We start from the raw sequence: 16,212 nt of genomic DNA, 5'->3' as shown, positions 1-16,212 counted from the left end.
GCATCACTGACTTGACGGACATGAGTTTGAGCAAACTCTAGGAGATAGTGAAGGACAGGGAAGCATGGTATGCTGCAGTCCATGGGCATAACTGAGTGACTGAACAACAGAAAGGGGACATACCAGGCAAAAGTTAGGACAATCCAGCAAAATAATTGGAGTAAAGAGGACCACGTAAGTGAATGGAGAGTTAATCTAGGAAATGCTTGAATGTAAAATATTCATGTTCTATAGTTAGTTGAGATTGACAGTGATAGCATCTTCCCCCCTAAGACCTATCTCAAACAGATTCAGTAGTTAATATTTTTAATAATTTTATTCAAGTTTATTTTCACTTGACATTGTACATAGAATGTTTCTATCTAAGAGACACATTAATCATTTATCTACCAGGTCTATGATATGGAGAAGCAGCAAAACCATGCAATACTACAAAAACTATATGTTATATACTGAAAAGTGACAGAAGTGGGTAAAAAAAAAATAAAGAAGTAGGGGCAAAAGCTAGACATTGCAAAGGGATTGGTTTAAGAACTACTCATATCTATGGGTTAGCTGACAGTGGTTGGACAAGGAGTTCCCTCCCACCCACACATTCTTTCCTTCCTCTTCCTTATTGATCACAGACCACTGGGTCCCGGCAAATTCACATTATCACAGGGAGGAAGGCGGAAGTAGTTGGAGCGTCGGAGTCGCCTTGGGGGCAGACCAGCCTTCTGACGGCAGAGTTCATCTAGAAGAGAAGCAGAGAATGTTGAGATGAGAATGTAGGAAGGTGGCCAGGGCTCCAAGAAAAGGGAAGAAGAAAGAGGAGACTGCAGGGTGGTGCAGTGAAAGGGTTGGAGAGAAATAGATCAGGGTTAGAACCTGGGATCTGTCACTTACTGGTTATTTACTCCCTACCAGAAAGAGTCTTGACTTTTCTGAACCTCACCATCCTTTTCTGCAAAACAAGCATTGAAATACCTGCTTCAAGAATGTAGTTGAAAATGAAAGACTGGATGCAAAAGAACTGAGCACAGGTGGTCAGTTCTTAGTCACACCTTGCTTCCAATTCTTCTAATTATAGACTTATTAAACAGCAGGAAAAAAAAAAAATGAGGTCCAGTCATTCAAAAGTGTTTACTGTGTGCAAATGGCTAACTTTAGCAAGTCCCCCGAGACACTTGAAAGTGCCTCGAGTCCCAGATACTCATCCTCAGTGTCAAGGTGCTTCCCTTGCAGGTGGCTTGCAGAGCCAATGAAGGCAAGGGCTAAGTTTCCTTCTGCGAAGTTAAGTACAGCTCTTACTCAGAGGGGGTTGGTGCAAGGCCGGCAGCTGAGTCAGAGTGGCTTTTGCATGTGGTGACTTTGACGACGGCAGCCATCATCTGGGGCTGGGCCAGGGGAAGGTGAGAAATAGTGTTTTCACACCGCACATAGTGTCTAACCACACATTTGGACTCTTGTAATTTTTTTTTTTAATAAAATTTTTCTACCTTGCTCTACCTCTGAAATTTCACAAGAAGCAAGGGAAATGGTTCTTGGAATTGGTGGACTATTGTAAAGGTAACCAGTGTTCAGCCAATGTCCAAGTGATTTTTTTATGCATCCAAATGTTATAGTGTTTAAATTAGTGGCTTTTTTCCCACCTGGACTTATGAACGTGGCTGCAGGACTAGTAGAGACTGTTATTTGTAATAGTGGACTTGGCTTTTCATCTCTGCAAACGATCTTCAAAGTAGCAGAGCATCTGAATGCACTAGCTATACATAAGAGAAGTTTGGGGTTTCTGTCTAGTTGGAAAGGGATTTAGCGGTGCTTTCTTAAGGGTTATCAATTTTTTAATGTTAATAATGGAAGATAATTGCTTTATGATGCTGTGTTTCTGCTGTATGACAAAGTGAGTCAGCTATATCTTGTTTACTTGCTCAGTCATGTCTAATGCTTTATGACCCCATGGACTGTAGCCTGCCAGGCTACTCTGTCCATGGCGAGAATACTGGAGTGGGTTACCATTTCCTTCTCCAGGGGATCTTCCCAACCTAAGGATCAAACCCGAATCCTCTGCATTGGCAGATGGGTTCTTCGTGGCTGAGCCACCAGGGAAGCCCTATACGCATTCATATATCCCCTCCCTCTTCAGCCTCCCTCCCTCCTCCTCTCCTTCCACCCTTCTAGGTCATTACAGAACACAGAGCTGAACTTCCTGTGCTGCACAGCAGCTTTGAGGGTCATGAATATACCAAACATGGTGCTTTCTTTATATTGTTTATTGGGGTAACTAGGTGGAGCAGGAGCTGATGGAAGTCAGAGAGCAGCCTAAAGCCCTCCTCCAAAGCCACATCTTGGAACTGTTAGCACCTTGCCCCAGTTATCAGTTGCTCTCATTACTGTTCCTCCCCATCAAAGCTAGTCTTACCTTTCATAGCTTCGTGTTCTTTACAGACAAGACGGGAGCAGATCTCATTGTTGATGACGTACATGCGCCGTGAACTGCCATAGATCCAGTGCCATGGTGCAAGAGGGATATGGAAAAAGCATTGAGAGGGAGAACTAGCCTCTGCCTGAGATGTCTCTTTCAACTCCTGCAAATACCTGGATTTCCTTAAGTATTTCAGACTTCCCACTCCCACCCCCATCCAAGTAGTGTAGAAGATAGAATGGTGTCGATCACGCTTGTTAGTTACAGCTTTGCACATTCCACCTAGACTCAAGCTTTAATACTTCCCACACTACTCCCTACTATTTTCTACCTTCACACTTGCATCTTCAGCTCCAGCCTATTTCTCGGATGTGATGAATTTGATAAACCAGTGTTTCCCTCATGATCATCCTTCCTCCAGTACTCAGCATCCTTGCCTTCAGCATCTACATTTGTTAGGTAAACTGTTCCGTGTGCCTCAATCCAGACTCAAGGTTCTTTGTTCTTCTATCATAATACAGTTCCCATTACTTATTTCTCAGGTCTTAAGTCTATTTGCTTTTCTTGAAAAGTATTTTTATTTTTAAAAAAGCTTTTTATTTTGTCTTGGGGTAGAGCTGATTAATAATGTTGTGATAGTTTCAGATGAACAGCAAGGAGACTCAACCATAATATACCCGTATCCATTCTCCCCCATGACATTGAGCAGAGTTCCCTGTACTACACCTTAGGTCCTTGTTGGTTCTCCATTTTAAATACAGCAGTGTGTACATGTCCATTCCAAACTCCCTAACTATTCCTCACCTGTATCCTTCCTCAGCAACCGTAAGTTCATTCTTTAAGTCTGTGCAGACTCTAGGTTCTAATTGGCACCTTCAGAATAGCTAAAAGGGTGATGCTTAAAACTTCTGCCGCCTTAGAGACTGAAATTCCAGAGTGGGTGCTCATTAAATAGTTACTGACATGAAAGCGCTATTAAGGGGGGCTCTCTAGGCGATATGGGACCCTTTACCTGGTGAAGCATATCTGATGGAGGCATTGCTTGATTGGCCGATGCACAGAGTAGAGTCTTGTGCAGGCGAATTTCTCATCCCGGCACTCTGAAGATACCCACCATAAAAAACACATGGTTAGAGGAATGGAGGAGGAGAGAAAGAGCTGGGAAAACCTAGAGTAGTCTCTACAGAGGATCACTGTAAGCTGGGGTATGTTCTTCTTGTAACCAATACAAAGCAATAATGTCCATCTCTTTGCAACGCCGTGGACTGTAGCCCGCTAGGCTCCTCTGTCCATGGGAATTCTCCAGGCAAGAATACTGGAGTGGGTTGCCATGCCCTCCTCCAGGGGATCTTCACAACATCGAACCCAGGTCTTCCGAATTGCAGGCTGATTCTTGACCAGCTGAGCCACCAGGGAAGTCCACAAAGCAATAATAGATGTTGGCTAAACAATGAAATTTAGGTGCTTCCCTACCTGAAAGGACAGAGAATAAAATAGTCCCTGTGGGTTCTTCTAGGAAAAAGTCCTTCTAGGGTTAGACAGGTGGCAACATGAAAGATGAAATGCTAACAGTCATATTCTGAAGAATTTGAATTCTAAAGTGGGTCACGATTTCTCTGTTCTGGTGGTTTTGAACCCTAGCTGCACATTGGAATTATCAGTATGTTAGAGAAAGCATGACATCTACAGTAATGTTGAGTCCTTGAGGTCACTTCCTGACCCACTAACAGATTGTGTTCAAAGTTAGTTTATGGAGAGGACTGTTCTGGGACCATGCAGTAGTGATCCCATCTTTTCCCCATGACCTTTAGAACAGGAACTCATAGACAGTGAGGTAGGGTGGGAGGGATATGAAGAAGACTACAGATATTCTTTGAGAAAGAATTGGAAATAAAACTAGAAGATGTACCAAGTATTCTCCCAAGAACAAGGAGATTAGGAATTTCCAGGAAGAAAAAAAAAGCTTAAGAAAAATACAGACAAAAGACAATCATACCTGTGGTGGTATTTTTGTCGTTGAGTGAGGCTGAAAGGAGATTTTATTCAGTTATTACTGGTTCTAGAAGTCACTGCCCTGTAACTGTCATGTTGCCTTACTTGAGACCCATGTGTGTGCTCAGTCATGTCCGACTCTTTGTAACCCTGTGGACTGTAGCCCACCAAGCTCTCTGTCCATGGGATTTTCCAGGAAAGAGTACTGGAGTGGGTTGCCATTTCCTTCTCCAGAGGATTTTCCCGACCCAGGGATCAAACCCGCATTTCCTACATTAAAGGTGTTTCTTTACCGCTGAGCCACCAGGGAAGCCCCAGTCCTAACCTAGGGGCAAGTTAAATACTGGCTGAATTTGTAGAATGGAGAGTAAGTCAAGGAGTAAGATGCATCTTGAAGAAATGGACTAACCATGGGAGTTACCTATAAAATGTTTTATCAGAAGGGTTGCTAATAGGATACTATAAGAAGAATGTTAGCTAGGTGATCTCATCTATCCCCAGTTTCTTTGTTTCCACTGCGCTGGTTCTTAGTTGCAGCATGCAGGATCTTCACTGGGGCCTCTGGACTCTCAGCTGTGGCATATGGGATCTACTTCCCCTACCAGGGATCAAACCCAGGCTCCCATGGTTTCAATCACAGGTTTATATGCTGAGAATTCTCAAACTTCTATGTCTAGCTCAGAACTTTCTTCTAATAAGCTCCAGGTCTACAAATTCAACTTCCATTTTCTGGAAGAGCTTGTGGATTTTTTTTTTTTTTTTAAAGATCCTTCCATGTCTCAAACTGCCTTCTTTCCCTTCACCAATTCAAAATGTTCAGCGAATGGTGCTACCATCCACCCAATAGCTATCATCTATCTAATAGAAAACTGAACTTCCTCTCAATACCCTCCGCTCCCTGACAGCTCATTTCTCTCCCATACCTCTAACAAAATAATTCAGGACATCATATTTTATTGGGACTAGGCAGCAGCATTCTTGCTGGCTTTCCAATTCAATAATCTGCTTAGAACTTTCCTTTACATGAACTGTTCTCTGGCTGGTTTTCATTTCCATCGTAAGCCTTTGCCTATATTGTTTTCTTTACCTGAAAGCTCTTCGCCTTTCCATTCATTTGATTCACTTCTGTTTGTCTTCCAGGAATCAACCTAGTCAATGTGCCCTTCAGAAAAGCCTTTCCTAACTCTCAACACTGAATATAGTCAAGGACTTTGAGATTTCACAGCTTCTTTTGCTTGATTCCATATGTTTGGTGAAACTGAATAAAATTATCCATTTCTTTGTCTTATCTCGTCTGTTAGACAAAAGATGTTTAGAAGAAAATCTGTTTTGTTCACCTTTACCTTTACCCATTCAATCTTGGAAACTTGGAGAGAAAAATCAAACCTTGGCAGTTTATGTATCAAACCACAGTTCTTGCTTGTTAGGGGCTCAAACATGTCATTAATTTAAATTAAACTGTTGGGCAAATGCGCTGCATAACATGTAGTCCTATTTAGGGTTCTTCACCAGCTGTGCTGTCTTCCATCATGGGTATTGCGGGAAGCCCAGAACAGCCCCCGTGGCCCTGAGGTCCCAGATCTGAACTCACCCAGGTCATCGGTAGAAGGCTTGATATCAGCCAGAACTGAAAAGGCACAAAACAGTGATGTGAGAAGAGTTCCGGATCGACAAACGGGAAGGCAGAGGGCAGGAGGGAGAATGTAGGTAACAGGAAAAAGCTGAGGCAATGGCTGGGTTTTTTATATTGTGTCCAGGGGAAGAGAGTTTATTGAAGATACATTTTTTGAGTATTTTTTGGCCTGTTGACATTGGGAATCTTTATGTATGCTTTTTAAAGCTATGAATCCACTTTGCTTCCTCTTTTTTAGGGGGCCAGGAAGCATCCCGTTCCCAGTGATAAAAATTATAAGATTAATTCAAGAGCTAGAATAAATACTGTGACTATTAACATGAAACGCGCCATTTTTAAGAGCTGGAGTGAAACCTACCTGTTTCATCTGTAGCAGGATCATTCACCAGATCTGCAAAAATATGATGGATGCAGGGGATGAAAAAATGCAAGCAGGAAAAACAGCAAAGGGAAAAACAGGGTGAGGCATGATGATCCAAAAGGAGGAAAGACTGAAGGGAAAGAATGCGGACTCTTGGGGGGAAATATAAGGGACTATCACAGAAGGAAGAGGATGCGGCAAAAAGATTGGGCACGTTTATAGCTTTGGTGGCATCTAAGACAGACAACAGGGCTCTGAATCTGTCTCTCTCTCTTTTTAAATAATATTTATTTATTTGGCTGTGCCAGGTCTTAGTTGCAGCATGAGGGATCTAGTTCTTTGAGCAGGGACAGAACTTGGGCACCCTGCATTGGGAGCATGGAGTCTTAGCCACTGGACTACCAGGGACATCCCTGAGACTCTTTTCTAGTCTTCCTCTTACTTTATACAGACTTCATCCTGGATCCTTCTATCCACAGTGTGAGAGCAAGGAAATAAAAGAATATCTTACTAGGATCTTCTGTGAATGTTTCTGAAGTCACTGTGGTCACATCATCTGCATAAAAAGAATCAGAAAACACTTTCTGAACATTCTCTGCCCCTCACCCCCAACCCCTGCACTCCCAGGAAGTGAAATTGTCAAGCACAGACACCATCACTAGTAAGATCCTAAAAGTATTTTTCTTTGTTTCCCAACCAAAGTCCTTTCCTCTGAAACCCAAACAAATGTCACACTTTTCCTACTCCCATGAATATACTCATACAATCCTAACCCAAAATTGTCCCTTTCCCATTGTTCTTATTTAGAGGAATGAATGAACTATGTGGCCATCAGATAGTCTACTGATTAAACTCTGGTTCAGCATTGGACTGCAAGAATGACTTCATCCTAACAGATAATAACTGATACAGCTAGTTAGGGATTACTATGGGCTTGCTTTACAGATGGTAAAACAGCATCAACAAAATAAATAACTCATCCAAGGTCATAGAGCTTGTTGATAGTTATTATGGGCTGATGACCTCTTCGTGATACTTATTTAAATGAAAATTGTCTTTCTCAAAAAGACTGTGATTTTTAAAAAAAATCTTTTGACTGTGCTACTGTGCATGTGGGATCTTAGTTCTCTGACTAGGCATTGAACTGGCACCCCCTGAAATGGAAGTGCAGGATCTTAACCACTGGATCAGCAGGGAAATCCCCAGACTGTGATTTTTGACATTCATGATTTTGATATTTTTGGATATCAGTCTGATGATTCTCTCTACACAGTGTTCACAAGAGGTTACATTGGTCGTTTTCTGATGCTCACAGTGATAAGTGAGGTAGAAAGAGAGACGAGGAGAGGAGATGCTTTGCTATTGATCCTTGGAAAGTGAAAACAAAAGGAGAAGTAAAAAATGGTCCAGGTCTTAAGATGGAAGATATTTGGATAAACTAAGAAAACTTCATCTGAACCTGTACATAATAGCAACTCCTGAAACAAATAGTCTCTGAATTAACAAGCAACATAAAAAGCAGTGTGAAGAACTAGACGTTTAACAAACATCCCATCCATAATAAACCTTCACTGTAAAAGGCTTATAGTCATTATCGGTTTTACCCACTAGAGGTCAGCAAATCCACATAATACTTTGCCTTGAGGTCAGCATACAAGTGTCAGATTTACAATCTGGTGAGAAGAGCATTTTTATAAAGCATATCAGAGTTACTGATCCTTGTACTAGAAGCAAAACACAGGACATTTTAAAGGAATTTCCCCTGCTTATTCCTCAGTCATCTTTTAGGAAAAAATTCCAGATAGGCATCAGATGGGACAGGAACCGTTTACATCTTTTTAACACTTTTTAACATAAGCTTTCTTCTTTCAGAGCAGATTTTGATAAAAAGGAATTCAAGTTTGCTCCAGTCCCACAGGATAAATGAAAAACCACTGACCCGATTCATTCCAGAGGCTGTAAGAAGGGAGTGGATTTTCTCCAGGGTGTAGCCAATTCCTGTCCTGTTTCCAGTTCTCTCCAGCTACATTCCAGTCCAACCACTCACGGAAATAGAGGAAGCAGTGGGTGAACAAAGGGTTTGAGAATATCCTAGCTGTGTTTTTAGAATTTCAGGCAGAGTACTAGTTTTCTGCATATCCCTCAGTTTACCCACCTTTTCCATGAGCTACCTCCATAAAAGCTTAAGGACTGATGAATGTTTTCTCAGAAGGAATCTTATGGAGACATTTTCATCAGCTCTTACAATATTTCTGCTCAAAAAGCATCACAAAGTCATAAAACAGGACTGGACCTTAACCAGCCCAAAGAAAGGAATTTGGATTTTTAGTTATGTTAGTGCTGGGACTTCCCAGGTGGCTCTAGTGGCAAAGAGTCTGCCTGAAATGCAAGAAACATGGGTTTGATCCCTGGGTGGGAAAGATCCCTTGGAAGAGGGAAAGGATACCCACTCCAGTATTCTTGCATGGGAAATCCAATGGACAGAGGAGCCTGGTGGGCTACAGTCCATAGGGTCACACAAAGTCAGACACGACTGAGCATCTGAGCACAGCACAGCACAGGGCTGAAATAAAATCTGGGTTCAAAAATGTAAGGATTCAGGCCAGAACAGAGAAAAGGTTTTTCTGTATTTTTATTTCTTCTACCAAGATGCACAGTAAGAAATTATATTGTGAGCCAGTATACACATATAAAACGGAAAGAAGAGTAAAAATAACACTTCTGTAATCTATTTGCAGTGTACTCTATTTATCTTCTAAGAAATACTTATTTTGGCTGTGCAGAGTCTTAGTTGAGGCTCTTAGGATCTTTAGTTGTGGCATGAGGGGTTTGGTTCCCTGACCAGGGATCGAAACTGGGCCCCCCTGCATTGGAACCATGGAGTCTTAGCCACTGGACCACCAGGGAAGTCCCGAGTGTACTCTTAACTCATTAAAAGCACCAGTTGTGACCCACTCATTAGATTTTTCGACTCATTAAAGGGTTATATACTGCAGTGCTCTCAAGGGTTGGGAAAACCAAGAGAAATTATAATTATGTTGGTGCCAAGAGGCAGCTGCAAATGTTGAATCGAGCTGAAGGAAGCGGACCTTCGGAAGCCAAAACATGGATTCTGTCTCATTGAGCCACGATTTCCCTATAGGGCTGGGAAGACCTCTTTTTCCGTCTGCAGTTTAGTTTTTCCATTCTTACATGGATAGGAAAATTCTGTTAGGAGTAGTGGGCGTTATCCGAGGGTGTGGAAATGAGATGGACATAGAGAAGATTTGAGTGAAGTTATTTCAGTAGTGAATGAGAAAGTTTTATGAGTGGGATGACAGGATTGTTGAATTCAATTCTATTATTTCACACACCTTGGCACTTCATCTCTGTATGGTACAACAAATTCTTGGAACTTTGACCATTTGGCTCCATTGTCCTGATAAGAACCCCAACAGAGCCCAGATGCATGGGATCACTTACCTCCTCGCTGTCCGCTGACTCCTAGGGGTGTCCGGCCTGCACAAAGGAAGAAGTATGTGAATGCGTCCAGCTCTATACCTCATAAAGCTTTTCTGCGATGAACCAGAAAATGATGGGAAAATTGCTCTACTTGCCATGTTTTATTTCTGTTACAGCTCCGTATAGAAATAGGCAGACTGTTAGTGCTACACACAGACACGGAAGCACTCAAAGACAGGAGACTGCTGAGCACAAAGGGGAGCCCTGACTCAGGAGGCCTCTTGCTTTCAGGCTGTCCAGAAGGGGTGGGGTCTTGATCCACCCACCAGGCAGCAGCCCTTGCTGATGGCCTGTCCTTCCATCCCCACAGCCAGCCCCTCCAGCTACACTACTGAAAAGGGCCCAAAATGATTATCTCACAGTCTGTGTTGGGCAGAATAAGAAAAAAAAAAGAATAGGATTTTTTTTTTTGAAAGCCCAAGGTTCACTTTCTGTGGCCAGTCGCCTAGTTCAATTCTGTACAATCTGTGAAGATCATTTTCCTTTTGTCTACAGAGGTGGCAACATTTTCTGTGTGCACGTGAATCTGCTTGTGTGAGTCTGATGCTTGTGTTTGTTAGGTTAATGTATCCCCCCTGTTTTCCTTCACAGTTTAACATGTGCTGTGTGCTCAGTCACTCAGTCCGACTGTTTGCAGCCCCGTGGACTGTAGCCCGTCAGGCTCCTCTGTCCACGGGATTCTCCAGACAAGAATACTGGAGTGGGTTGCCATGCCCTCCTCCAGGGCATCTTCCTGACCCAGGGATTGAACCTTCATCTCCTATGGCTCCTGCATTTCAGGGCAGGCAGATTCTTTACCGCTGAGCCACCAGGGAAGCCCCTTCTTCACGGTTTAAACTTGAGTTTCTTGTGAGGTGGTCCTTATGTCTGTGTACACCATTGTATACATCAGCTTCTCTTTTTGCTTCCTTTTTTTTTGGAGGGGAGGTGTGTCCTGGGATCTAAATTTCCTGACCAGGGATTGAACCTGGGCCATGGCAGTGAAAGCACTGTGTCCCAACCACTGGGCCACCAGGGAATTTCCTCCTTTGGTATTTGTTTCCCTGTTTGTATATTTATGAGAGTGGCCCTCTTGGTTAATATGCATTTGCGTGTATCTTAGTTTTGCTTTAATTTCATAACTCTCAGGCTGCCTTCCCCCAGATCTGAGGTCATCTCTAATCACATCCCTCTAATCACACAGTCTTTTCTTCTCTTCTCTCTCTCTCTCATTTTTTGGTCATGCTGCAAGGCTTACAAGACCTTAGTTCCCCAGCCAGGAACTGAACCTAGGCCCTTGGCAGTGAGAGCGCAGAGTCCTAACCAGGGGACTGCCAAGGAACTCCCCGCGTTCTTTGACTTCTCTTTAATGGGCAATTCTAGAATTAAACAGCAAGCATCTCTCCTCCCATTCCCCTTCAGCCTCCTTGCATCCTCCCTCTAACATACACCTCTACCCACCTCGGAGGAGCTGACATTTTAGGGAGAAAAGAAAAAAGGTAGGGACTCACCAGAGGACATGATGAAGGCGGTGAGAAGCAGGAGCACTTTGGGTCTGAAGAACACCATATCTGACAGGTGAGTGGGGAAAGTGGAGACTGTGATCAGCACTTCCATTCCAGGCAAGCATATCTGTAGGGTGCCTTGCTTCCCAAGGTCTTTCCTGGTCCCTCATAAGTCTCAGACCCTTCCTCTCTTTTCTTCCAACACTTCTTCAAACTCTCTCTTCTGTGATCATTTGCCATCATTCTCACCCCTTCTTTCCCAGCAAGTCAGGAAATTTTATACTTTACATGGTTCATGATGGGCCCCCCATCCACCCCATGGCCTCTTTAGTCCCTAGTATCTAAACTTTTGTTTTGATATCTGTGACTTTTTAAAAAATAATATCTGTTCATCTAAGTGTCTCCTCATTTGAATTCCATGGATAACTGGGATGTCTGTTCAATTCTAAATCAGTGACATTCTCCATTGCCTGCTTCCAGCCCTTTCACACACACAAACACACACACACACCCTCCCTCCCTCCCTCCCTCCCTCTCTCTGTCTATTTAGGGTTTTAGACAATCCAAGCCACTCACTGTTGATGGTTCTCTGCTCTTTCCACCGAGTCCTTTGGTTGTTGAATGTGTGTCTCTCTCCTTCTCTGTTCCACTTTGGCTGGGGTGTAAGATGAACAGGGCCACTCCCTGGAAAGGACTTCGAATTTGGCCTACTCTGAAACAATGAGATGAGGGAGAGCAAGGAAGAGAGAGAGAGAGGGAGGGAGGGAGGGAGGGAGAAAGCCAGGCTAGAGAAGCCTGATTCAGTGCTACTATGATGCGGGGAGGAGAAGGGCGATGGGGCTTTGCAGTCACTCACACCCTCGTTCCAAAGGTTATGATCACACTGATGAGAGATGGTGCTGCTCCCTTGACGGGTTGGCTCAAGCTCATATATGCCTTTCTTCCATGAACCACCATCTGGCCCCAGTCTCACTTTGTCCTTGGGTTACTTTTTACCTAAAGAGAGAGAGAGAGAGAAAAAAAAAAACCCCGCAGAATACGTTTTTGTGTCTCTGGCTGTCTTCCATATTTGAATCATTCTTCCAACCCCCTTTCTCACTTTTGTCTTTTTAGAATTCTGCTCCCCCAAATTTCTTTGTTTCTTTGTGTCTCTCTTTTTTCTTTTTCTTTTGTCTTGACCCACACATTTAGCCTTCCCCCGCCCACCCCCATAATCTCATTTATTGTCACATCCAAACAAACACAGACACCACAGGAGTTTTGTCCTGGAGAAAGCCTGGCTGTCTTAGGGTTAGGGAAAGTTAAGGAATATAGGACCCTCACCCTTTTGTAATGTGGAGGAGCTCCATGAGAGAAGACGCCAGCCTTAGGCTGTCGTTTAGTTTTGTTTAAGCTTATGTTAAGAATCTTGGTTTCTGGACTCCTGAGGACAAAAATGCCATCAGAAGGCCAATGAAAATTGGGAGCCAAGTTCATTCTGCTTGCTTTATTTCCCATCATATCACATAATATGTATATAACACTTTCTCTGATCCAGGAGCTATAAAAACTTTGTCTTTGCTCTTATTCCTAGAAACTCTCATGCTTAGACAATTACAACATCTCCACTTCAGCAAGAATAAACTTGAGTGACAGAAATGCAAATCTGAAAAATGGTTGACCTTAGGTGCTCTAGCAGGGTGTCAAGTTATCTGTTAGCTTCCTTAGTCTATATTCCGTTTCCTGAACAGCTAAATTAGAGAAGCATACAGGTAGACCCTGGTGGCTCAGTGGTAAAGATTCTGCCTGCCAATGTAAGAGGCTTGGGTTTGGGGGTACTTCCCTGGTGGTCCAGTGGTTAAGAACCTGCCTTGTAATGGGGGCTACGCAGGTTCAATCCCTGGCTGGGGAACTAAGATCCGACGTGCTACTGGCAACTACCAAGTCATGCCTGCCTTGAATAAGACTGGTTGCCGTGATATAAATAAATAAATAAATATTAAAAAAAAAAAAAGAGGCTCAGGTTTGATCCCTGGGTTGGGAAGATCCCCTGGAGAAGGAAATGACAACCTACTCCAGTATTGTGCCTGGAGAATCCCATGGACATAAGATCCTGGTGAGCATCAGTTCCATGGGATCGCAAAGAGTTGGACACGACTGAGCAACTGAGGACCAGCACCAGCACAGCTAGACAGAGCAGATAATATTAATGGGTTACAGACCAGAAGAAAGAAGAGAATTAATGATGGAAGAAGGGAGGAAAGGAGGAAGGAAGGAAGGAAGCGGTCCTGAGGAAGGAAGAGCTATGGACCTAGAAAGAAGCAAATAGCATCTGTGGTTTCTCTTCGGGAGCTATACCTGCTCCATCTCTGAACTACGCGGGTTCTGGTTAGTTCCCAGAACAAATCTGTGGACCAAACCCAAGTCTTCCTCACCAGCCTGGTCCAAAACTTGATCTTTTTCCATCTGCTCCATAATGAGAGTGCAGAGGCTGCAAAACAGATGTGTGGGGAGAGCCAGAGCAAGGAAAGGCAAGGTGGTGGGTGTGGGGAAGGAACGAAAGCAGACGCAGAGCAGAACTCAGGCAGGACGCACAATAGAGGGCCTAGAGCCACACTCATGTTTTCCGTGAAGCACAGACAGATGGAGGAACTGAACTCCGGCCAGTCGTTTGGCAGGGCCGGCAATGACCTCAACTTGCTGGCCCAGCCAGAGACTGTAAGACTGTATCTCCGGAAAGCCTCCCCAGGCAGTAGGAGGGGGCGCTCTCCTGGAGTCCCAGGGGGCGGGGAGTCTGAAGTTAGAGCTGAGAAAACAGGGACAGAATGTTCAGAGCAAGCAGAAGGAGAAGGCAGGCAGCGAGTGGGACCTCGGAAGGAAGGGAGGGGGGAAGCTGGAAAGAAGGCGGGAACTAGTGAAAGCAGAAACCACCCTGTATTCTTGCTGGTCCTTCAAGGATGTCATTTATTTGCAAGTACTTGGGTTGATTTCTTATTCATGACCTTAGAGAGCTTCAGATTTACTTTTCTCTGGTGGTTATCATTATAATTACATCAAGTCAAAGTCAGCACCCATGGCCCAGGAATGAGCGACTGCCACCCAGAGACGTGAGCAGAGACTCTCCCCAGGGAAGACCTCCCTGAGCTGCAGTCCGTATATTCATCCAATACAAGATGGAGCTGCTACAGGGCAAGGACACAGGAAAGGCCTCCGAGGAATTGACTGGCAGGTGCAGAAGCGACTTAAGGCAGGCCTTCTCATGTTTGAGAGAGCCAGGAAAATACTAGTTTTTTAAAAGAGGTCTCCAATCGGTGGACAATGGGTAAAATGCAAAGAGAGAGAAGGGAGGCAGAGATGCAAGACAGTGTGCTGGTTTATTCATCTGTTTACTGGCCTGTGAAGAATACACCCATTAGCTGAAGGCCTCTGGGCAAATGTACAGAAACGTTATTACTGCGGTATGATCCAACTAAATTAAATCCAGGGCCTAAACACACAGAGATCCCATAAAAGGGAGGAGAGAAAAGGAGGAGGGTTATATGAGGTGGGGATGGGGGTGGGGGAGTGCTGTGTGTAGCAGAATGAAGCAATAAAGCAGTAACGGCCAAACTAAGAGATGGACTCAGCGGAGGCCTTCAGAGCCAACAAACGTATGTCCTCTGAGACCTTGGGCTGTGGGAGAGCCTCCCTCATCTTAGTAACCATGCACCTCTCCCATACTCTGCTCTTTACACCTCCATGCCTTGCACTTTCTGTTCCTTCCTTTCTGAAATATCCTTTTCCCAACCCCAGTAAAGGCCTGTGAAAGTGTTAGTGTTAGTCACTCAGCTGTGTCCTATTCTTTGCAACCCCGTGGACTGTAGCCTGCCAGGCACCTCTGTCCATGGAATTCTCCAGACAAGAATACTGGAGTGGGTTGCCATTTCTTTTTCCAGGGGACCTTCCCAACCTAGGGATTAACCCTGGGTCTCCTGCATTGCAGGCAGAGTCTTTACCATCTGAGCCACCAGGGAAACACAAAAATAAATGCCTATATGCACATCAAAACCAGCTCCAAGGCTGTTCTACCCAGAAATCTTTGCCTGGTCCCCTCTGCTTCCGAAGAGTTAATCAGGGACTTCCCTGGCAGTCCAGTGGTTAAGACGTCACCTTCCAATGTAGGGGGTGCAGGTTCAATCCCTGGTCTGGGAGCTAAGATCTCACATGTCTTGAGGCCGAAAAACCAAAACATAAACCAGAAGCAATATTGTACCAAATTCAATAAAGACTTTTAAAAATGGTCCACATAAAAGACAATTGTTAAAAAAGGTCAATTGTTCCCTCTACTGAGCTACCTCTCCATTTTATTTTTCTCACTGTGGCATCAGCTTTACTATATTCTTTTTTATGTGTCTGTCTTCTTGATTACACTGAGAGGTCCTTACTCCGCTCTGGCTGACATAATGATTAGTACAGAGCAACTCAAAATTTATTCATTTGAGTTGAGATGAAGACTTGGAAATATTTTGAGATATAAACATTCAAAAACTGAGTTAAATGCAAAAATAAAAAATTGAGAGGAAAGTTGTAAAAAAGAAAGTAGTTTGAGAGGATATAGGAGTTCAACCAGTAAAATAACTAACCAATGTTTTGATCCAAGGGGAGGGGAATAGAGCTAGAGGAAACAGGTACAGAAATCAGGTAACGGTTATTTCAGGAACAAAGGAGTTTTGGCAGAAGGGCTGTAAAATCAGTGCATGTGAAACATGTAACTTTTATCATAAATGATGAGCGCTTCTGTCTTATCATTTTCAGAGGGTGTGGTGGCCTTGCACTGTTCCTCTCGACCAATCCTGCAAACATAAAATGCTTGATCCGG

The 16,212-nt window shown here is 43.8% G+C and overlaps 1 protein-coding gene across 2 annotated transcripts; it reads right to left on the bottom strand.

Moving 5' to 3' along the window:
• Positions 1 to 314: 314 nt before the first annotated feature.
• On the bottom strand, positions 315 to 12,354 carry MFAP5 (microfibril associated protein 5). 2 transcript variants are annotated; one of them, XM_052639787.1, is made up of 11 exons: positions 12,232 to 12,354; positions 11,952 to 12,082; positions 11,382 to 11,441; positions 9,853 to 9,888; positions 6,902 to 6,946; positions 6,388 to 6,420; positions 5,988 to 6,023; positions 4,401 to 4,430; positions 3,417 to 3,504; positions 2,402 to 2,475; positions 318 to 733 (listed from the first exon to the last, which is right to left on the bottom strand). In XM_052639787.1, exons 1-11 carry the CDS (start codon positions 12,330 to 12,332, stop codon positions 621 to 623), a joined length of 747 nt encoding a protein of 248 aa, XP_052495747.1. In that variant the 5' UTR covers positions 12,333 to 12,354; the 3' UTR covers positions 318 to 620. The 2 variants fall into 2 exon arrangements, with proteins under 2 accessions (XP_052495748.1, XP_052495747.1); XM_052639788.1 differs by lacking the exon at positions 4,401 to 4,430 and having other exon boundaries at positions 315 to 733.
• Positions 12,355 to 16,212: the final 3,858 nt, after the last annotated feature.

This window comes from Budorcas taxicolor, chromosome 5, assembly GCF_023091745.1.
Source record: "Budorcas taxicolor isolate Tak-1 chromosome 5, Takin1.1, whole genome shotgun sequence".
NCBI classification, from domain to species: Eukaryota; Metazoa; Chordata; class Mammalia; order Artiodactyla; family Bovidae; genus Budorcas; species Budorcas taxicolor.
This window is presented reverse-complemented; position numbering and strand designations above follow the sequence as displayed.